Below are 24,014 nucleotides of genomic sequence, written 5' to 3'. Positions count from 1 at the left end.
GCTTGCTTTCAAATTCAAGATCCTGTGAAGAGCTGCTAAAACACCCACAGAGCTGTCTGGGGCATTTCCTAAGCCTTGGAGTGAGCAAGGAGAACAAAGCAAGGTTGAGACAGTTCTCACCTACAAGAGGAAGACAGCAAATTTGCATTTACCACTTCAGTCCCCACAACCTTATTTTTTTGCTTGCTGATACATAAAAAAGCAGCTCTGTCCTGGGCCCTTCCCCCAGTAACCTTTTATTCTGAGCAGGGCAGGATGCTGCAAAGGAAGGACCTGAGGTGCAAAACCAGGCACAGCCTCTCTGCATAGGAGATCAATGATCTGTTAGCAAGTGAGATATTATCAAATATTGTTCCTACTATTTCTTTGTGTGGCTTAGCTGGTATGTTTCACATCAAGCCCTTCAGAGGCTATATAGGTCATTTAGAGGCAGAAAGTTTAATTTTTAATCATAGAATGGCAAGGGTTGGAAGGGACCTTAAAGACCATCGAGTTCAAATCCCCTGCATGGGCAGGGACACCTCCCACCAGATCATGTTGCTCAAGGCCTCATCCAGCCTGGCCCTGAACACTTCCAGGGAGGGGACATCCACAACTTCCCCAGGCAACACATTTCTATGTCTCACCACCCACATAGTAAACAGTTTCCTCCTAATATCTAATCTGAATCTCCCCTCTTCAAGTTTTAAACCTTTGCCCCTTGTTCTTTCACTACACACCAATGCAAAAAGCCCCACCCCAGCTTTCTTGTAGGCTCCCTTCAGGTATTGGAAAGCCACTATAATGTCACCTTGGAGCCTCCTTCTCTCCAGACTGAACAACCCAAACTTCCTCATCCTGTCTTCATAGGGGAAGTGCCCCAGTCCCCTGATAATTTCTGTGGTTCTCTGGACACGCTCAAGGAGATCACTTACTGACATTAAAAAAACAAACCCAAACCTCCCTTACCCAGGACTTGATTCACAAGGAGACAAGAAATAAGGCAAACAGCACTAACCCCTCCCCTATAACGCAGTTGTTTTAATTTACAACCAGGATGGGTGTTCCTTGTGTTCAGGCATCCAGCAGGCACAAGGATCCAGCAGGGGTGGGCTCCGGGGATTTATACTGAAGAGGGGCTACGGGATGCTGGAAGCACGCCCAGACAGATGCAGGCTCAGAGAAACAGGGCACCATCAGCATTACCTGTCTATATGTGGGAATTGTCTCCAGATATACTTTCAGAGTCAAAGTCCACCAGCTCTGCCTGGACTTCAGGTGCTGTTTGGCTCCAGCTGTCTGTACAGTCCGATGCAGCATCATCCTCACCCACCGTCACCTCCACCCAGTTGACCTCGGCCGGCTCCTCATTCTCTTCACTACCGTGGCCGTCATGGCTGTTACACTCCAACCTGTCCGTACCCTCTGCTTGATTCCCCAACAAAGACTCTTTCAGTGGCTCGCAGTCTCTTTTTGCTCTCACCACTAGCTTCCCCCCATTCTCCTCATTCATTTTTTTATGCTCCTGGCAATGCTGCCGAGACACCTCGTTACCGTTCTTTGGACTCTCAACATTCTTTGATCCCTTTTTCTGGCTTTGCTCATTATGACCATCAACAACGTGCTGCTGCTGGTACTGGTCAATCCATTTAAGTGACCCTGTTCTTAATGAAGAGCGATTTTCCTTGAACCAGCGAACTATTTCAGTTCTTGTCAGCCCAGTCTGAGATGCTAACTGGTCATACTCTTGGGGCGATGGCCACTGAGTCCTTGCAAATGTGCTTTTCAGTAGATGAATCTGCTCTTGGGTTTTCTTAAGAGTGGTGGAGGACCCAGATAAAGCACCAGGGAGCTGGGAGCTACTCAGCAGCTCTGTCTGGCTTATTGTACCATTGGGAGTTCCCTGTTCTTTAATTTTTCTGTATGATCCCATGGAATCCAAGACAGCTTGCTCCATGCTGTCCCTTATCTTTCTCCGCTCAGAGAACCACGAATCTATCTCCCTCCTACTCAGCTTAGTCTCCACTCGAAGCCTGTCCAATTCTCCTTGGGTAGGAAAAGAGCATCTTAAGAAACTCTCCTCAAGGGCCCTAAGCTGCTCTTGGGTTTTCTCTTTGAATCTCTGAGGAGCAAAATCCGTGTAGGGGTGAAATGAACGGCTGTGCCGACCGGCTGAAGGTGCTACTTGATCCTTCCCTAAAGCATCGCCGGCAATATGCACAACACCCTTTTGACTTCTGTACCTGTGGTCACTGAACCACTTTTTGATCTCACTTCTGGAAAGACCTGTTGCCTCAATCAGTCGGTAGACTTCTGCATCACTGGGAAACTGGCTTGCCATGAAACTGGCCTTCAGCTCTGCTATCTGCTCCTTTGTCTTCTTTCGCTCGCTGGCCGGTGTCAGTGGCACAGCTGTCAGCTTGGCAGGAATCTCAGGCACCTGAACTACATGAGGACGCTTGGCCTCGGGGGCACTTGATAAGGTCTGTATTGTCCTCTTTTGCCCCTGGTTCGGGGCAACAGCAAGTGTAATTGGTGAACAGGAAACAGTTGAACCATTTGACACTGGAGTTAAAACCAGACCGGTCTGGCCCAGTATCTGACAAGGCAAAGCTGTCTGGATGATGGGCTGGGGCATTTTTGCAGTTGTCAAAGGAGCTGGCAGGACAGTGATGGTTTGGGGAACTGCCTGGATAGTGCCATTGAACATCTTCTTTCTTGCCTCCTCCACTTCTTCAGGAGACCAGCTTATACCATGCTTCAAACGTTGAGTAGCAAACCAGATTCGGATTTGTTCTTCTGGATGTTTTGATGCTGCTGTCAACCATGACAACTCTGCTTGCGTCGGGTAAGGAAATTTATTAAAGGAGTTGATCATGGTTGCATTAGTGTCCAGTGCAGAGTTGTATTTGGTACTGTTCAGAGGTACTGGGACCTTGGGGACAAGGTTAATATTTGGTGGCAGCTGTACAGAGGGCATAACATGGGCTAACACATCATGGAGAAGGTCTCCATTTATACAAGCAATAGCTTCAGTGGCTTCTGTTATGATGCGGGGGAGAGTGCCATCCACGTGGTTTTCTGTAACTCCCTCTTCTGGCTTCTTGGGACCCTTCTTGGTTTCCCCTTTAGGCTTTCCCAGTTTCATCGCTGGTGTTTTACTTGCACTAATTCCCCCATGAACTGAATCATCACACTCTGCATTTTCTAGCCCACTGCTTGTGACAGTGACATCGTTGGCAGTGGTCTCAATGGACTGCTCTAAAACAGTCTGGTTATTGCGCTTAATTAATTTCAGTTTAAAGTTTGTTTCTCCTGGGTGATATTTTGTGTTGTGGTCAGATAAAGAATCATATTTTTTGGTTGTGAAGTTGCATTCAGCACAGACATACAGGGGGTTGAGAATGACATTTGGGTGCTGAGTGTCAACATGCTCTGTAAATTCATTTAAGTTCTGTGTTGAGTAAGGGCAGTATTTGCATTCATAACCACCCTGGGGCTTCTTAGACTGATTTTCAGCTGCGGGCTTTGCCTCAACCACTTCGCAGTCTTTGACTGAGCTTTCTGAAGGCCAATTTTTTTTTGAGTCCTGCTGCAGTGCACCAGACCCCTTCTCTTTAGAAGCCTCTACACCCTCAGTGCCTTCCTGCTCCATGACTTCAGAAGTTCGCACCATACAGGGAGTCGTTGACTTCCTTTTGCTAGCCATGGCAGTGCTGGCAGTGGGCTGTTGTCCCAAATGGTGACTTTTTTTGACAGGTTGAGCAATCAACTCAATAGATCTTGCAAAAAGCTCCAACCTTCCTTGATTATTTTACTCTCTTTTGTTTAACGAAGTATTTCTGCCCCAGCTGTAACCACCAGCTCTGCCAGTAGACTTGTCAGCCACATGACACCTGTGAAACAAAGCACACATCGTTGGTCACTGATCTATAAAAGACTGATTTAGCAAAAAGTCACAGCACAAGATATGTGCATTTACAAGGCCAACAATGGTGAACTCTTCCTCCCCTTTGTCATCAACTTAAGAGTCAAAAATCTCCTCACAAAGAATAAAAGCCAGTAGGTAGATCTCAATGAAATGTGCCATGAGCAGAAAATGGTTTTGAAACATGATCAGACAGGGGATTTTAATCTCCACTAGACTCCATGTGTTTAGCTGGAAAAGAAAGAAGACACTTCTATAAATACTGCCTCTTTTAATAGAAGCTGCAGTTTCTATTAATTATTATTTTGAAGCCTGCAGATTTGAAATTGAGTGTGATTTATATTAAACTTAATTACTTCCCACTGTCACTTACCTTGTAAATATGTCTACTAAATGACTGTGGTTACTAATGATGGGTGATTTCTAAATAAAGATATAGGGTCTGCCTTAGCTGTAAAAGTAAAGGCAGAAAGAAAAGTTATTGCAAGTCAACATTTTCAAAGGTCTGTGTCTTGAGGAGATGTGGGTTCAAAGAAACTGCACCAGATCTATGGAAGCCTGTCAAGTCTTTTCTGGAACAAAAGCTTCTTCAAAACACCACTTTTCAGTCAATATTGACAGAAGTAGCAAACAAAAGTCACAGGAGCCCTTAGATCCCTTCTAAACAGGATCCTTTCAAGTGACCCTACTGATATTCCCATCAAACCCTGATCTGTGCACTTCACTCCCTAGAGAATTAAAAAAAAAAAAAAAAAAAAAAAAATCAATTTTTAAGCATGATTCACATGTTGAAGTGATTTTGGAAGTTCCCAAATGTCAGAATTCTTTAAAATGCTTATTTTTAAATGGATCTGAGGTCATTATCAGTCAGCACAACCAAACGAAAACTATGCCAGCTGTCTTATCCCCTGCATTCATTGGGATGAGTGGAAGGTGGGGAATTTAATTGTTGTAAAAGCCATCAATATAAAACAAACTGATGTCAAACTCTTGTTTGAGAAGATGCCTTTTCTAATCAATGCTTAACTCCAATTTGCTATTCTTCTCAATCAGACAGGCTCTGGATTTACAATACTTTCAGACCTAACAGAAAACTTTTTTTTGCTAACAATGAGTCCTTGTGATGGGCTGAGAGAGGCATCAGGGTTTACAAACTGGAGGAAGATAGAGTTGACATTTGCCGAGTAGGTTTGCATTGGTTCTTGTAGAAGAATATTACGTGGAGAGTCTGAACTAGAGAGCTAATGAAAGATTTCTCTGCCCAAGTCAGGGGCTACGGATGATTTTTAGAAGTCCCTTTCAACCCAAACCATTCAATGATTCCAAGCTTTCATGTCTCACCAAACTGATTTTCTCATTGTGAAACTTGTACGTGATAAGTACCCAGTACCCAGCAGATGTGAAGATCAAACAAGATAAAATCCCACTGCAATGACATCTGGACACATCTAACATCAGCAGACAGTTTATAAACACCTCAGTCCTGCCCCTGAACCTGCTCCTCTCACTTGTGTGTTGGCATGAGAGCCAAAACCAGTCACTGTAAAAGCATCCACTAACTTGCAGTTGATGAATATTTTGCAAGATTCTAGAGCATATTTCTGCTCCTGCCCATTACAGACCACGCTGCTCCTGTATATACAGGAACCCTGAATGATACACTGCCAGAGGAAGCAGCTCCCCAGAGAAGCTGGGGATATGGATAGAGATGGTAGCTTCCAGCTCCATGTACTCACAACACAAAATGAAGCAATTCTCCATATACAAAGCACGTGGTACATAAATTCCCCACAAAGCACCTTTGCAGATCAGGCTCTCATGAAATTCAAGCTGTGAAACACACAGCACAGAGAAGATGCTGCACAGAGATACCATTTGTTATGCTGTGGATGTGCCAGCATAACCACAGTGCTCTGTGTTCACTCCCCTTGCCTCTGCACCCCTGAGCCCTCTGATGCAGACCAGGGCTCCTTCTAAACACATTCTCCATTTTGGTGAAGCACTAGAGCATCTCATTGTCTTTCAAGGATGCATTTAAGCTCTGGGAATTTTTCTGGGAAACGAAGTACCTCAGCTAAGCTCCGTGGAACAGTGATGGGGTTGCCCGTGTGCTTATGGCTCTGCCTCAAGCATCTGGCTCATTCAGGATGAAACAGTGCCATTTCCCTCCAACCTGGGATCAGCAACATTACCATCAGCAGTCCTCAAAGCAGTAGCACCTCTGAGGCAACAACTCTTCTGTTTTCTTTTTTCCCCTCTCTTTTTTCTCCCTTTTTAATAATAAAACAAGCAGATGAACAACAGAAAAAATGGTGTCTGCTTTTCTACAAATCTGTGCTGACCTTTAAGCTAGATTACACTGAACATTCTCTATTATTTCTACATATTCCTTCAAAATTCCCTTCACCTTCTCCTCACAATCATACTCCTTCAGAGTATTTTGGCTGTGATCTGTAGCTTCTGTCCCACTGCAGACAGGATCAGAAGTAAGAGACAAACAGGCAGCTGTCCAAAAACCCATCTTCCTGGCCACCCATTTTTAATGATGTCTGCAGAGAATTAGTTATCTTTGAAGCTTCTTCCATTGCAACAAATCTGGCTGAAATGGGCTGAGAAGTGTGAGGAGGGGGCAGGAGGGTTTGTGTGAGCCTGACTGCTTCTAGAAATAAGGTGAAGGAGATCATGTCACCTCACCACACTGCAGATCCCACTGCCCTTGTGACTGATTTTCATAGATGAGGGGAGGCACAAGGCAGCTCTCTGGGAATGTGTGGAGGAGCTGAAGATGGAGCCACAGCTCGTGGGATGCTGTGCCTTGCTCTCCCTTCCAAGTCACAAAGCTGCACCTAATGGTCTCCTTTTCTGGTGTATGACCTGCTGCAAAAGTCATGTGGCAACATCGGCAAAAGGAAGAAAAATCAAAAGACATCAAAGACAGAACAAGGCTTACTTAAATTTCAATGACCACCATCCCCCTCCCAAGGAAGAAAGAGATAAGAACAAAAAGATAAAGGAACAGAATGGGAGCGGAGAACAAGAAACAGCTAGGTTACAACTTTGAATCAATCAAAGGTTTCTTAAAAGTCAATCTAAAAGTTTTGAATTTCCCATTTTCTGGAATCTCAGCAAGCTCTCTGCCACATTAGGTTGCTGTGCTGAGCTACCACCTCTCCTGGGGACATAGGTATCAGCCCCAAGCAAGAATTCTCTGACACAGAAGAAGGGCAAGGTCCCTCCAAAATAGATATAAATGGGTAGATGTATAAAAAACTCCATCCACTGCTTTACTATAAAACTGTGCATCTTATTGCTTCTGTTCTCTTGCATGTCCTATTCCACATTGCTTTCTTTGTATTTCTAACTTCTGTTTTGTTACTCTACGCTGAATAGTTTTTCTGACATATGAGGCTAATTATTCTTTGTAGCAATCAAGTCCCAGTCAAATGTTCCTTTTTGGAGGTCAGTAACAAACCAGATGAGTTTCAGTCCAAGATGTACAGCTTTGGGAAGCTGGGGAAGACAACACTAAGCTAGAAATGATCTTTGTCCCTGCAATCTGTGTCCTGAAAGAGACGGAGGAGACGAGACTCAACAATTGGTTGAATGGGGAGAATTTACTGGGACCTCCAAGCCATGGCTCCTTCCAGATTTTGATAGGGAAGAATCATAGAATAATAGAATTGGCTGGGTTGGAAGGGACCTCAGAGATCATCAAGTCCAACCCTTGATCCACTACCACTGCAGTCACCAGACCATGGCACTGAGTGCCACATCCAGTCTGTTTTTAAATATCTCCAGGGACAGAGAATCCACCACTTCCCGGGGCAGCCCATTCCAGTGTTTGATCACCCTCTCCGTAAAGAAATTCTTTCTAATGTCCAACCTAAACCTCCCCTGGCACAACTTAAGACCATGCCCTCTTGTCTTGTTGAAAGTCGTCTGGGAAAAGAGACCAACCCCACTTGGCTACACCCTCCTTTCAGGGAGTTGTAGAGAGTGATGAGGTCTCCCCTGAGCCTCCTCTTCTCCAGGCTGAACAGCCCCAGCTCCCTCAGCCTCTCCTCATAGGATCTGTGCTCGAGTCCCTTCACCAGCCTGGCTGCCCTTCTTTGGACCTGCTCCAGGACCTCGATATCCTTCCTGAACTGAGGGGCCCAGAACTGGACACAGTACTTGAGGTGTGGCCTCACCAGGGCTGAGTACAGGGGCAGAATCACTTCCCTGGACCTGCTGGCCACGCTGTTCCTGATCCAGGCCAGGATGCCATTGGCCTTCTTGGCCACCTGGGCACACTGTTGGCTCATGTTCAGCTTCCTGTCAATCCAATCAAGACATTTGGGATAAATCAATACACAGTTGCTGTGGAAGACAGACCACCCCACGGCACATCCCTGGAAGCCATAATGTGTACACATTTGCCATGTCCTGTCTGAGAATATCAGAGAAAGCACCAGTAGCATCGCACAGCTTTCAAACATGAGCTGCTCACCTGAACATAAAAGCCCCAGTGGACAGCTTTAGACACCGTGTGGACCCTGACAGAGCTGCTAAATGATCCCAGTACAGCTCCTCAGGAGACAGGCAGCTCTCCAGGGAGATCACTCCTCTGAAAAACAGCAGGCAGAGGAAAATGCAGAACTAACCCCACGAGCCGCTGGATTTCATCTGCAGATGTCTGACCCTTCAGCTCACGATGACTCCCCAATTGTGGTGTGAGGGAAAATGTTATCCCTCAGCAACAGCCCAGGCTTAACAATCAGCACCTCACGTTGGGAACTTCACCACCCGAGCCATGTCCATGACACACACAACCCTTTGAGAAACAAAATTCACAGCTGGTACCCAACAAACAAACAGAGCTGACCCAGGTACAGGACAACCTCTATCCCTAAAGCTGTCCTGGTTCACTATCTTGTGTTTCACTATGGATAGGACCCTGGAAAACTGACCTCCTTTTTGGGCTGCTGCCCCAGTGGGGTGGCCACAGGCGTGGGTTGCAGGGCTGCTGCTGGTGGCTGCCCCACGAGCAGTCCCTGGAAAGGCAGAGGGAAGGCAGCCCTCACTCCACCAGCTCATCTGCCACATCTCCTGCTTGCCTTGCCACACTGCAGGACATTGAAAAAAAGTAAATCCAATAGTTTTTTTTTTTTTTTTTTTTTTTTGAATGAGTAAACACACAAAGCAGCTAAAGGCAACCTGGTAAAAACAAAAGCCCTCTGCTCCAAGCAGAAAGCTACTGTTGTGAAAGAGGTCCCAACCACAGAGAGCCTCTGTGCAGGAGGCTCCATTTGTTTTGCTTCAGCAAAGCCACCTGAAGACTGGAACGTACAGGTCAGAAGCCGCAAGTTCTTTTAAACCCATCCCCAAAAGTGCATCACAGCAGTAACAAGGGAGGCTCTAGTCTGGTTATCTTTACTCTCCAAAACTTATTTAGTTAATGAAATAATCCAGCCACAGGCCTCTGATCTTTCAAACCTTAAAATGGCTCTGGAGCATCTGATGTGAGAACAAAATGGGACGTAATTTGGCAGCTTCATGCACAACTGAGGAAATGCCCCATTATCTACCTGGTTGCCTGGCCCCAAACTGGGGAAACTGCGGGGAACTGCACAGGGAAAATAAACCATGCTTTTAGGCCTGGCTGGCACTGGAGAATGTTTGCCTGTGTTGCAATGCCACCTTCCAGCAGCAAAAAATAACTGTACGGTTCAAGCAAAGGGCTCGAAAAAGTAAATAAAAAATGATGAACATTGAAATCTTGATGAACACTGAAATCTTTCTACTCTCTGACATCTCTCCCTTATACACATAGGTAGTTTTAGATGCATCCCTCCCCAAACAAGCAAATATTTAGATAGAGACTGAACTCCTTTTCTGCATTGCTGTTCCCATGCAGGCTCCCCTGACGTTGTGGCAGCGTGAGGATTTTCTATGGCAGCTGGAGCACACCACAGTCACAGGAACCATTGGCCAAATCCCTGCAAGGTGTGGCTGGGGAAGTGGTAGGGCAGTGGAGAGACAAGAGTGAGATGCTGTCTGTCTTCTCTTGTACCACAAAAACATGAATGAGTCTGAAAAGGGCTATCCAAAGACAACCAGGTTTGAAGGGATGTCAAATTAAAAAGCAAGGAAAACTTCAGTTTGGCAGGTAAGAGCACACCAGAAATACAGTAATATGACAGAGGCTGACACAGGTTGAATCTCCATCCAGAGTAAATGGATCTTTAACGTTCACAGATACACCTTGCTTTTTTTCTTTCCTTGTCTAGTAAGGAAAAAACCCCCAAAACTCCAAAGTACAGAAGTAAGAACACTTTAATGACACTTATGTGACTTGCCAATAAACACTTTCTTATTTTTCACCTCACTCATTGTGCGCTCTAACCTGTGCTAGCAAAGAGGTCCCAGCACTGGGCTGCATCTAAAGATGAACAGCAAGAAAAACACCACCATGAGGATACCTGCAAATCAGTACAGAAATACAGGGGTTTCACTTGCAAGAGCCAGCTGATGTTTAAAGAGGGTGGAAGCATTTTACTGTTTTGCTGCTCAGGAGTTCAGTCTCCATGAACAGCATCCTATCTGATACGCAAGACAAGCAACAGTAAATTTTGCCTTTGCAAGTAAAAAACAAATCAAAACCAAGCACCACAACCTCCAAAACCCCCTTCCCCATTCCTGAACATGATGTTTAGTATCACAAAGGTACAAACTGCTCCCTACAGCTCTCCCATGCCCCTTCCTTTCAAGCCTTCGACACCGTCTCCCACAGCATTCTCCTGAAAAAGCTGTCAGCCTGCAGCTTGAACAGGAGCACCCTGTGCTGGGTTAAGAACTGACTGGAGGGCCAGGCCCAGAGAGTGGGTGCTGAACGGGGCTGCATCGAGTTGGTGGCCGGTCACTAGTGGTGTCCCCCAGGGATCAGTGTTGGGCCCGGTTCTGTTTAATATCTTCATTGATGATTTAGATGAGGGGATTGAGTCCATCATCAGCAAATTCGCAGACGACACTAAGCTGGGGGGGAGTGTGGATCAGCTGGAAGGCAGGAGGGCTCTGCAGAGGGACCTGGACAGACTGGAGAGTTGGGCTGATTCCAACGGGATGAGGTTCAACAAGGCCAAGTGCCGGGTCCTGCACTTTGGCCACAACAACCCCATGGGGAGCTCCAGGCTGGGCACAGAGTGGCTGAGAGCAGCCAGGCAGAAAGCGACCTGGGAGTCTGGATTGACAGGAAGCTGAACATGAGCCAGCAGTGTGCCCAGGTGGCCAAGAAGGCCAATGGCATCCTGGCCTGGATCAGGAACAGCGTGGCCAGCAGGTCCAGGGAAGAGATTCTGCCCCTGTACTCAGCCCTGGTGAGGCCACACCTCAAGTACTGTGTCCAGTTCTGGGCCCCTCACTTCAGGAAGGATATTGAGGTCCTAGAGCAGGTCCAAAGGAGGGCAACCAGACTGGTGAAGGGACTCGAGCACAGATCCTATGAGGAGAGGCTGAGGGAGCTGGGGCTGTTCTGCCTGAAGAAGAGGCGGCTCAGGGGAGACCTCATCACTCTCTACAACTCCCTGAAAGGAGGCTGTAGCCAAGTGGGGGTTGGTCTCTTTTCCCAGACAACTTTCAACAAGACAAGAGGGCATGGTCTTAAGTTGTGCCAGGGGAAGTTTAGGTTAGGTATTAGAAAGAATTTCTTTACAGAGATGGTGATCAGACATTGGAATGGGCTGCCCAGTGAAGTAGTAGACTCTCCGTCCCTGGAGATATTTAAAAAGAGACTGAATGTGGCACTTAGTGCCACAGTCTAGCAACCACAGTGGTGGGTCAAGGATTGGACTTGATGATCTCTGAGGTCCCTTCCAACCCAGCCAATTCTATGATTCTATGATTCCCCAGCTGCAGGATGTGGCAGGAGTAACAGAGGAGGTGCACAGCACCAGCTGGAGCTCACAAAAAAAGACTTGCTGGACTCTCAGTCTCTCTTATTTTTTGGGTACTGTGCCACTTTGCAAGTGGATCTCAACAAATCTCAACATGGACGCTGTGCTCTGTCCTTGTATGCCAGCCAGGCCCCACTGCCCACCACCTTGTGAACATCACAGGCTGCTTTTAAAGCAGAAACATCACCTGCACTACTTTTTCCCTTAGCTGAACAATTTGCCACCCTTCCCAAAAGGTTTAACCAACCACACTGCAGTCCTCCAACTCTTCTGCACCTCGGTGGGTCCATTCATTCCTGGCTAGCTTCAGTCATGGTCCTTTCCCTCTCATAACCTTCCAAGCTTGTGAGTCCTTGGCTCCCCCAGGACTCAAACTGCATGTCTCTGGGAGCATCTCTGCTTTTAACATTTGGCTCCAACCTGAGTGGCTGCCCAAAGGTACTGCCCATGGAGTTCAGGGCAGAGCAGAAATTAATTGATGTTACTTGGCAGCATCATAACTCCTTCACCATCATTTTCACCCATGAAGGCTGTAGCAACATGAGCACAGGCAGAGCAGTGATGCTATCCAGCTCCCTACCAAAGATGTGGAACTCAAATTCATTAATGTAGTGGTAATATTATTCTCCTACAAATGAAAGGATGAGAGGTGAGATACACATTTCACGGTGAAAAAAAAGAACATGCCTAGGGTGATGTTTTCCTTTCTTACAACAGTTTTTAGCATGCAGCTGCTACAGTAATATCAAAAAGCACATCAGCTAGCACAGAAAAAAAAAAAAATGCTGTTGCTCTCCACTGTGATAAAACACTTAAAAACATTGCTTAATTATATGCAGGAGAATAAGCAGAGGCAAACCAGGGCAAATAATTCCTGCATGATGGATCAAGACTGTAATGATTTGCAAAAGAAAACCACAGAAAAGCAGGCAGGTTTTGTGAACTACAGAGCAGAGCTGTTACAACAGCATTTAAGTCACAGCAGCCTAGAGCTCTGACATTTCTGCAGTTCTTTGTAAGCTGAATAAAACACAATTAATGGGGAGGTATACAGATCATTACAGCAAAACTTTTTGCAGATATGTGAAAAATAAATTTCAAAGTGCTATACATTTTCAGTTTGTGTATGCCAATGTAGACATTTCTAATTAGAAATGAAAGCCACACAGATGTCTGCAGCAGGGTGGCATGGTCATGAATTTTTGTCTACAGAGAAGAAGCAATTGATAATCTTTTTTTCTTTCAAGGACCACAGACTCACACCTTTCAAAGGCTACCAAACCAAACTGCCTCCAGGACCCCCGACTCCCCCAGAAATGCATCCTGTGAAACTGGACGTCAGCACATCCGTGACTGAGGGCAAAAGCAAATTCAGTGCATGTCCCACCTCTGCCTTGCACCCCTAGAGCACGGTTGCTGAGGGGCTCTAAAAATAAAAAGATGAAACAAAAATGAGGAGTTTTGGCAGAGATGGGTTGAGGGTAGGATGAAACAGGGATTTAAAAGGCATCTGCAGTAGTAGAATACCCCAGAGAACAGCATGCCTAAGCCAACCCATGTGAAAGCTGCCTCTAACAGCTCAGCTGTGATGTGACCACTGTGTAAAGATAAAGAAACTTATTCTGGAAAACACAGGTATTCTGGGAAAAAAAAACCCCAACCACCTCTGTAGATTTTACCAGAATAGGTTGTACAAGGCAGTACCATGCAATAGGTATATTTCAGAGTATACCACTCACAGATTATTCCTTTCAACTAAAATGTTCTCATTCATGCTGCTGCAAAGCCAAAGACACAGGGAAAAATGGTGAGTTTTCTGTGCTGCACATTGTACAAAAGCAAGTGGCCAATCCCTTTCCAGACAAGGGAAAACTGAATGTCCTGTGCTGTGAATTTTCTTTTATAAGTACTTATCTACAATCCCTGCCTGGCATTACTTTTTTTCCTTTTTTTTTTTTAAACACAGGCTTAAGTTTAGTTGCTAAAATCTAGGCTAGGACTGATTTTAGCTTTTTTTGCCCTCCAGAAAAACAACAGAATAATCTATCCAAGATGAAAGACATCATCTTACAGACCCATTAATGTTCTAAGTCAATATTTATATTGTAGCAATGGTCATTTGTCCCATGTAAAACAGTGGCCTTAATCTGAGGTCCAGCCAGAGATGGCCTCTCTCCAGGAGGATGCACAGACAGGACAGTGATGAACAGGATGGACTGTACCAGGGTGCTGAGGTGAGGACAAAATTCAGGTTTCCTTGCTTCCTGGCCATTGTTTTCTCCTTCCAGAAAAGGGCAGGCAACCCACATCTTGCACACAAAATAGGGCACATGGGCACATGCAACTGGCACACAAAGACTGCAACTCCCACTGGTTTTTTAAGTTGGCACAGCCCAGGAAAAGCTTCTTGACATGTAGTGTGGGCTTCTGCTAGAGGCACCCACTTCAGGGTGCTGCTGAGCATGTGGCTTAAGCTCCTCCACTGGAGTCACAGATGCCCAGATGCAGAAAGGGACCCAAAATCCCAGTGGCACCTATGATGGTGCCAAAAAAACCCCAAAGGGTGCTATTGGGTGCACTCCTGGGGCCTCTGGCTCTCCTTTGGGAAGGAAAATTTTGAACTGATATCACCCTTGCAAGATACAGCTCAATACATCACAGGAGGGCTGAACCTCTACCCAATGCCCTCCCCATTGGTGGGTTCCAGAAGCAGATGGCTCCAAAGATTAGTCACATATCCTATCAAAATTATCTCCTTTAATCAGCAGTGTGTTTACTCCTAGGATGGGTACTTGCATGTCCAGAAGAGAGAAATAAAGACCAACAGATTTCTTAAGAGAGAAATAGAAACACTATAAAAACATTCATTCTAATTAGTTTAATCACTTGTCTGTGCAGCTCACTGAATCCTCATCATTGGACTGGATTAAAGTCACTGGATTTAAGTAATTCTTCATATTGAGTTTTTATCCAGCACTGTGTGGTGAGAGAACATGAAACTCACAGACACAAAACAAAATTACCTGTAGATACTATCTTCCTCTGCTTGGATAAACCCTGGATATTGCCACCTTTAACTTTATGAAGTCATAGTTCATTCTGTTCAACTATTCGGCTTCATTTCTTTTCAGGTATGCTTTTAAAGAGCATCTTTTTCAGGCAGGGAGGAGTGTTAAAAGAAGTCCTCTTCAGTCAAGCAACTTTCAAATAATCATTTTGCATTTGTCAAGATCAAACAACTCAACAGCTATGTCTGATCCCCTCTCTCCTTTGTGCCATCATTCCATGAAATTGCTTCCTAGGTTACACTTGTGGACATTTTTTTTAATTAATATTAATTTTGTGTATTATTATATATTCTCTCTCTTCAGATTCATTGTTATTACAGGGACATTATCATGGCTAAATGCCTTCAAATCAAAGTTAGAGTAGAATGAAGGTATCTGATTTCTTTACTCCATGTGCTTAGAAAACTTAAGCAAGAGCAGAAGAGTTTTCCTCATACCACTTGCCTTCCCTCAGCAATTTTTTCTGCTCTGGGAAATCACAGTACCCTACCTTTAGTCACCTGAAAATCAATTTTTTCAAGTAAAATTATCAAGGCACACATAAACTCTTTTACAGGTAAACTTCAAAAGACAAACAAAATCACATGCACATTCTGGGTGTCCCTCTTGCATGGCTGCATGGTAGAAAGAACTTCTCAAAAAAACCAACCTAACACTTTAATTTCTCAAGAAGTAGCTCCTAGAGACCTACATGTCTTGGTTCAGGCAGCACATCACAACAGGAAACAGAAAGAAAAGCAACCAGAAACCCTGATGGAGAGGAAGGAACAAGGGCTAGGGCCATGAGATATTTGGTCACCACTTCTCAGAAGGTTTCGGATTCAAGGGAAAGAGATGAGGAAGAAATCCATGTCACATCTGAACAAGACAGGCAATACACACATTAGGGGATGCCTCACCATCACTATTTGTCTGACATGGAGAGCATCCCTTGCTTCATCACAACAGCAGCACTGAAGGAGTCTGCAGAGTTCCCAAAAGAAATGAAGGAGCTCAGTAATTAACACAAAACATTAGTAAGCTGTGTGTGTCTATATCTGCACACCTTACCCTTTGACTCATTCACAGTGTGTTTGAGAAATGCAGATGGCTTGTGATTTATAATGCTGATGAGTCACTGTATCTCTTCCCTTTCTATCCCCAAGGGCTTCTCTGTGTATCTTCATGTTCCCTGACGATGAGTACAGACGAGAGGATGAAACACTACAAGCAGACTGGTGTAATGTCTCCCACCCACACAATGGTTCTACCCATGCCCCCAGACCACCACTATTCTTTCCTGCCCTCATTTCCCTGTCCACTCACCCATGCTTTGGTGAACTCCATGGCTACCACCTCAAGTCCTCCAGATGGACACTGCTCATGCAGTCTGAACCTTTACACTGCTAGGAAAAGCTTCAGTACACAATATTCTTCCCATTTCAAAACATTAGGTTTGGCTTATAATTGTAATTCCTAAAAATATTCGCTTTCTGAATGGAAAGAAAATCTTGAATTACAATGCCAGATGCTATAGAAGGAAGCCCAAAAGCTGGGCTTGGGGTACAAAAAAAAGCATCTTGGAGCCCACCATACTAAATACTTGCACAGTGGTGTAATGGAGACATTCACCTTGACATTTCTGGAGGCAAGAAGTTCCCACACCTCCTTTGAAACCAAACCACTTGGGAACTGCCAGCTGGATTTTTACAGGACTCAAACACCAAGAGTCCTCCAGCCTCAGCCAGAGGACATCAAACAAACCTGATGTCAGAAGTGCTTCAGGACAGCTCAAATATTAAGCACACAGACAGTCAGCCATTGGCCTAAATCACATGGTTAAGAGGAATGAGGTGCTAGGAGTACTCCCCTGTGTAGTGCTTGGCATTGGCCTGACCTCCTTGCCTTCCTCTGGCCCTGGTAGTAACCAGATTTGGTTTTGCTGTGAGGCTTTGCAAATATCTTGGTGCAAATAATGTTCACTCTCATCTTTTCCCATGTCACATTAAATTTTGGTGTGTTCTGCTTCCTTAAAGGAAAGACTATTTCAAAAGTGGCCTTTTATCAGGCCATGAAAAACACAGTATCTGGAGCCTAATGTCATGACTTCCACTGCCTGTTGTAAAATAGGTATTTTTTCTGGGTCCTTTCTCCTCATGTAGGAATCTGCCTTAGATAGTTAATGACCTGTGGTTATCAGAGGATCTCACTGGCCCAGTATTTGGAGGCTTTACAGCTGTTAAGACACCTACTCACCCAGTAGTCCCTGTGCATTAAAGCACTGCTATTATCCCCATTGCTCAGATGGGCAATTAAGGCATGAAGAGAGAGAGGCTGAGGCTTTGTAAATGGCGGAGTCAATTTACAGCTTGCAGACACCAAAAGGGATGGGGTAGACAGTGCAAAAATCACACCTCACCCAAGGTCTTCAGCAGTGCTGGAAACCACATCCAGGTTTTCTGTGGTACAGGCTACTGATCAGTAAATTCAGGTTATCCTCCTTGTTTTGTGAGCTGAAAATATTTAACAGCCCTTGCAAAAGGAGCTGGTGCTCTTAGATCAGGTCCCAGCGAGCAAGCACCAAAGTCACAAAACCACAATTGTTACTCACTAGTGGGCAGGAAGCAAAAGTCTGAAGATCAAAGGTTTTAACTGTCCGCCTTCCCTCAGAAATCATTTATCAGGCCAGGTGCAAGTACATGGCAGAAAAGCCAGCCTGCTTCTGACTATGGCAAACCTCCCTTGGTCCTTACACAAGCTAAGTTCCCTTCCTCTGCAGCTCCAGGAAAACACATCACTAGCAAAGCCACACCAATTCCTTCCATTCTTCCTTTGCTTCAGTGCTACAGTCCAAGAACTCTCTCTTTTTTTTTTTTTTTTTTTTTTTGGCCTAAGTTCTGGAAAAATATAGTATTGCAGAGAGCAATTTGATATGATGAGGACTTTCTCATGACATCCCCATCTCATCCAAAGTCTGAAGGCACAAATATACTTGCTCTCTTCTCTTTCTGTCCCTGGAAGAGCTGGGCCACACATCGTTCAGTCAAGGGCATATTTTTCCTACTGTTGGTAACACAAACTGAGCATTCCTAGCATGCATCACATTATCCCTTCATCAGTTCCTTGATCAGCTTCAAGGTCAAATACTGAAAAAGTGACCCTCTAAAAGATGCTTAGCTACCCTGTTTTCCATCATCACAATCACATGCTGTGCCTGCTGAAGTTGTTTTATTACATCTGCTGTACTTCATCTCCAACAATTCCCACTTAGATCACCTCTGCACATCACTTTCCTCTTACAGGTTTCAAATTTTATTCCAGTACTTGGTTTCAAAGCATATTTAATTACCTCTCCTTCTCTTAGTAGAGGCCCAGACCTGATACCCATGCAAACCACTTTGCTTTAGCATAATCCTACAAATTTTTTGACAGAGGACCTACACATTCAGCAGGAGAAGCAAAATGACAATAAATAGCAAGTCCAGAAAGATCTTTTGAAACATCCGCATGCACCCCCATCATTGCAGGTCACAAAACACTTTTCCCAGCTTACTTGGCAATTAAGGCATCTAATACAAGACCAAAAGCCACCGACTGTTGTCCATCACCTGAAACCAGAAGATAGCTGATGTTCCCGATGTCTACACCATATGAAGCTCAGAATGAGTAGGTGTTTAGAGCTGAAGCTATTCACCAAGTAGCACATTCCTACCCTGTGGCAGTGTTCTAATTTCTTCTATCATCTAACAAATTTGCTTCCAATCTAGTATTTATCTTCCTTAAGATAATCACAGTTCATACATAAAAGGCTCAAAAAAAAAAAAAAAAAAAAAAAAAAAAAAAAGCCCCAAACAAAACAAACAAAACCCAAACCACACATAGTTAGGAAGCCTTTCAAAACTGTACTTGCTTAAGGGGAAGAGGCCTTGCCCTGCAATACGCTGGGATTTCAGATAGGGGCGTACACACTGTATGATGCCTCCCTACGGGCGCCCATTAGGCAGGATCGCAACCAAACGCATTTTGCCCCCCGGGGATCACAGGACCGAAAGAGCTTCCTCTTCCTCCCGGCAGCTCCCCTCGCTGCTGCCATTTGTCACAGGGCAGAGCCGCTGCCCTCTGAGCACAGTAACACTGCTGCTGTGGGGAGAATCTGGCACAGCCACAAAGGACCTTTGTTCGTGCCAGGAGCTGGACGCACACTGCAATCCTTTCCCCTTGTCACACAGGGACGGGTTTTCACAGCCTGGTTACAAACACTCCGAAAACTGCAGCCCACAAACCCGAACAGCATCCTCCTCCCCACCCTGAGACTTCCCACATCAGGAGCTGCAGGACAGGGGAGACACAAAAGGAGCAGTCGCCGCTTTCTGGAGCATTAATTCCCATGCACTCCAACTTGACTGCTGGAACTCTGCCCTCAGTCTCTTTGCAGGACTTTGGCTACTACAAGACCACCTGAATATGAGGCTCTCCAATTTCCAGGTATATTTTTGCCCTCCAGAGGTGAGGAATATGGCAGGTAGATCTGATCTAACAACAGCACATTTTTGTGCCACATTTCCCACATTTGTGCCTAATCTGCAAGCCTCTGCGTGCATGTGTGTGTCTATATTTATTTATTTTAATGCTACAGTTCTGGAGTACTTCTCTGAATTCAGCCTGTCCCACCTTTCCCTGCACCAGCCCTTGCAACAAGGATCCCTGTTCCAGGATACAAGCAGCCAGCACCCAGGAGCTCTGGACAAGGATGGGGGAGGGGGCACACCCTGACACTTTTTCTGCTGGCAAAGAGTAAAATTTAGCAGAACACAATTGTCTCTGCATTTTCATTTCACCTAGGAAATGCAAAGAGGAGACAGTTTCTGGATCATTCAGAAATTATTTAATATCCCAGTTAAAAAAAAAACAGTGCTTCTTTTGGAAATATGCAGTGGAAGAGAGTGAAAAGGACCTTTGGAAGTAAATGAAGTTTCACAAGACCCGACTATGTATTAAAAAATAATATTAATTGACATGCTCGTAAATACAATACTATCACAATCCATTCCTTTGCAGACTTTTGCCACAGAGTGCACAAAGAAAAAGACATTCTGTTTTTTCCACATCTCATTTTAAACATCAAGGGATGCAGAAAAAACCAGCTCATACTCCCAAAACTGAGCTTGATCTGGACCATCGAAAGCCTGGATGCTTGGCATCAGCCTGGAATGCCCTTTATGCTCCTAAACCACAGAGGCACTATGTTTCACCCAGACAGATGATTACTATGCTGAAGAATAAATTACCAAGGAAAACAAACAAACAAAAGAATTGGAAAAAGCTCCCATTCATTTATTTCTTACCAGTGGAAGCATTTGCCATCAGAGCACCTTAGAGCGTGGCAAAGTACGCTTGGCAGTCACCTCCTCCGGTCTCTTCCCAGGGGTTTTGATCCAGGCATACTCACCAGGGCACTGGCCTCTTTGTTTCCCTGGTGCCTGGATTACCCCTGGGGCTACTTCCTAGCGAGGCCAGATGAACAAACTGTAACAATGATGCTTGAGCAATACTTGAGAAATGCAGAAAAAGAGGAGAACTGCTCCTTAAAACAGTTTCTCACTGAAGGGTATTTTTCTAAAAAAAATTTTTTTTGAAACTGGGTTTCTTCTCCTCCTCTTTCTGGTGAGTAGGAGGATCTCACTTGAAAAAGCAAAGGCTGGATTATAGACACAAAATACATCTCCCTGGGGGAACGTGTCTTTCTTGCCTCTCACGAGGTCAATTGATTATTTTGTGTTGCCTTTTGGTATGTCAGAAATGTATTGTTGAGCAATTCTGCTCCATGAAATAGTATCTGAAGAAATTATTTTTGTAGAGTCTCATATACAATTGATAACCTTCCAAAAGCAAAAAATGGAATCGCTGCTCTCCATATTACACCCCAATGAGTAAAATCTCCATGAAGATGCCACAGGAAGGCAGAAGCACAAAACCCCAATTCAACTGAGAAGGCAGCTCCTCTTGCTGGTATCTAGGTCAAGAGAAGGAAAGCAAGACCTGAGCTTAAGTTTGTAACATCCCATAAGCCTCATTAGTTCAGCTTTCCTCTTATTTCATATGATTCACGTTCCCTTCCCTGCCCACTTTCCCCTCCTTCTATAAACTCCAGATATCTGCTGGTCTTGTGGATGATCTTGCAATTTTTTTTTTTTTTTTTTCCAAAAAGATCAAAGGGAAGATAGAAGGAAAGTGTTAACTTTTTTCTATCCATACCTATTACCTTTGCAGGCTCTCGCCTCTTCGTCTGCTGGCACGGCCAGTGAGGTCCGTGAAATAAAGGTCTTACAGATGTGTTAAGTCTCATTGCTTCTGAAAAAATCCTGTCATTGGGACAGCCTACGCTTCCTCTTCAAGCAAATGGAGATGGAAATCCTGTAAAGCCCTGAGTGTAACCACCACAGAGAGCATTCGGGAATGGTTTGTCACATGTTAGACCAGGAGAGCCCCAAAATGTGGGATCAACAGTATGGCATGGGCTCAGAAACCGCCTCCACGCGGCCTGTGGAGCCAAGTTTTACAAGAATTTCTAAGGCCCATCCCTCTGGCACAGTACATTAATAACCTGCAACACTGTGTGTGCCAGGGCCATGGAGCACGAGAGGCACAGAAACAGCCAGGACCAGGACTGCACCCAGGGCACACGCTTGTTCCATCCACTCCAGCAAACCCTCGTCCTTCCCCCTCTCCTCTGAGCTGCAAAACAAGCTCCAACCAACCAGTCATCAGAATCCAGTGTGACACTAATATTCAGTATTGGTTTGCCAAAACACATGTGCACTCATTTCCAAGGGAAGGGGAAAGAAAAAAAATAATCCTTAATGATACAATTTCAAGAGCAGCCGATTTTGTGACCAGATTGCGTTAATTTAGTTTGTCTACTGGTTTTATAATGTTTGTGAAAATTTCTCTCTCAAAAAGAAACAACCACCAAACACCCCACTATGAACTCAGTGCAATGTGGCAGCTCTTTCCATGGCAACCCACCAGCACTGAGCCTGCTTTTCTGCACCGACTTCGCCACAAGATGAAGGAGGGCAGAGAAAGAGCCTTCAGAAAAGCTCTGGCTGTCCACTCCAGCCTGGCAACCCTGCCACCCAGGGGAACCAGATGCAGGAGACAGGCAGCAGCAAATTAGCCATGTAGTCCCCAGATCATTCTCCACTCCAGAAAGGAGTGGAATCAAGGCAATTGGGCCATGCTCTCAGATGAACTCCACATGAAACAGCAGGATGCTCACCAGGGCATATGTCAGTCTGGAAGACAAGCAGAAGCCTCTGTCACTCCCAGCACTGGCAGGACAACCAGGCTGGGCTCACCCCTGCTGTGGAAGGCAGGCAGGCATTTAGGGTGCTTGTGAGCTCCCTTGCTGCCTTTGACAGCCTGCTGGATTTTGCACCTGATATCCTGCTAGGATGAAGCTGCCATTGCTGCAGCACCAATTAAACACAGGCTACACTCTTAAGCTTGTCTCTGCAACTATAAGTTTTCCTCCAAAACACTCCTGTCCCATGCTCTTTAACAAATACTTCAGAAATTCAGCATCCCCAGACATGGGGGAGTTAAGACCTCCAGGCACATCTCAGATTTGGCTATTTTGCAACCCAGCCATGTAGCCAAACCCTTTGTGCAACTACTTGGGATCCAAAGCTGACATACAAGCCAGCTGCCAAGGATTTCCCTATGCCCCCCTTCCCAGCAGCATTCTCTCCCTGTCTTATCAACTGCAAGACTCTGCCTTAAGCACTATGATTACTCAGATTGGAACAGTCCAGGGTTATTTCTCCTGAGGCTTTATGTGAAAGTTTAGTTGCACAACAGCTTCTGAGGTTTAGGAAAAAACACGTTCCTCAGCAAGAGCTGATGCTATTATTTGAAGTCAGCCAATCCCAAAACCCAAGTATGAAGGAAGGAAGGGGAGAGGCAATAGTCCCATGGACAACATTCCACAAGGTCAGTGATGGCAGAGACCTGAAACCACATCTCAGAGGAGCACACATCAGCCATCACCTCTCAAATGCAGGCTGGGCTTCAGGACTCGTTCCTGACAAAAACATTGGCAAAACACACTTCATTTCCAGCAGATCAGCTACCTTCTGACAGAGAAATCCTTGCTCATGACCATCTCCTAAAGCAACTGCCTCAAGCTTTTGCGGTATTCAGGCAACCAGATCAAGACTTATTGAATGCTCCACACCTTAAAGAGGAACTCAAGGAATAAAAAAATTAATTATTGAACTACTTGTGTCTTTTCTCAATGAACTTCATCATCTTCATGATTTCTTCACCTTATGAAGTGATCTGCTTCTCCTCCCATGCCTTTTGCCTTCTCCAATACCATAATGTTCAGGGGTTAAAGGAAGCTCAGGCAAAAGAAGCCAAACAAATTACTCACATAGTTTCTGATTTGTGTGGCCTTCAGAAACACTCCCAATAAAGGTGGTCCCTGTGGAAAACAGCTCTTTCTGAACTGGGGAGGAATTGGGCCTGGTATGACCTGATGCACTCAGTTCCCTTGGTATTGCTAGCCACAACAGTAAACTAAAGGGTAAAAATCAGAGGGGAGAGAGAAGCAACAAACAAGAAACCCTAAAAATTCCATCCAGCTCATTCAGTCCATGCGACTCCACTCTCCTTTTGAAAAATGCATTTCCAGAGCAAAGTTATCCCATGCCAGGTACTGCAAGAGGAGGAAAGAGAGCCAGGGAGCAGGAAAAGGCTGCAGAGACTGTAATGGAAAATCCTCACTCAGTTACTGAGCAGTCCTCTCATAACACTTATTAAAATAAAGCAAATATGATGAAACACAGCCCAACTGCATACAACACTGCTGCTGAAATCAGCTTCCAAACCCCTCCTCTCCAAATACTGGCAATTCACATCAGTTAACTGCAGTGAAACCACCCCCAGACAAGAAGGGACTGGAGAGACAAGACATGATTGGGTCACCTCATGTTTGATTCATCTGCAGAGCAGGACTGGTGTCTAAATCTTCACTGGTCTCTTGTGGCACTTGCCTAGGTTCCAGTGTGAGAAAAGGAGTCTTAAGGTCTATGAAGGCAAGTTAAAAAAGGTCTCTGTTTTCTTCTT

The 24,014-nt window shown here is 45.0% G+C and overlaps 1 protein-coding gene and 1 long non-coding RNA gene across 5 annotated transcripts in view; one reads left to right on the top strand and one right to left on the bottom strand.

Moving 5' to 3' along the window:
- ZHX2 (zinc fingers and homeoboxes 2) overlaps nt 1-24,014 on the bottom strand; it is a 73,937-nt gene that overhangs the window by 5,810 nt on the left and 44,113 nt on the right. For all 4 annotated transcript variants that reach the window (XM_071738297.1, XM_071738296.1, XM_071738295.1 and 1 more), the window contains exon 2: nt 1,186-3,875. In XM_071738297.1, coding sequence (XP_071594398.1) covers nt 1,190-3,688 — 2,499 coding nt within the window. In that variant the 5' untranslated portion in view covers nt 3,689-3,875 and the 3' untranslated portion in view covers nt 1,186-1,189. The remainder of the gene's footprint in view (nt 1-1,185; nt 3,876-24,014) is intronic.
- LOC139793508 (uncharacterized) lies at nt 18,966-19,919 on the top strand. Its single transcript, XR_011724629.1, has 2 exons — nt 18,966-19,370; nt 19,522-19,919. It is a non-coding gene; the product is annotated as an uncharacterized lncRNA (long non-coding RNA).

Source organism: Heliangelus exortis, chromosome 2 (genome assembly GCF_036169615.1).
Source record: "Heliangelus exortis chromosome 2, bHelExo1.hap1, whole genome shotgun sequence".
Taxonomy (NCBI): domain Eukaryota; kingdom Metazoa; phylum Chordata; class Aves; order Apodiformes; family Trochilidae; genus Heliangelus; species Heliangelus exortis.
Note: the sequence above shows the minus strand (reverse complement) of the source record. Positions and strands in the feature narration are given on the sequence as shown.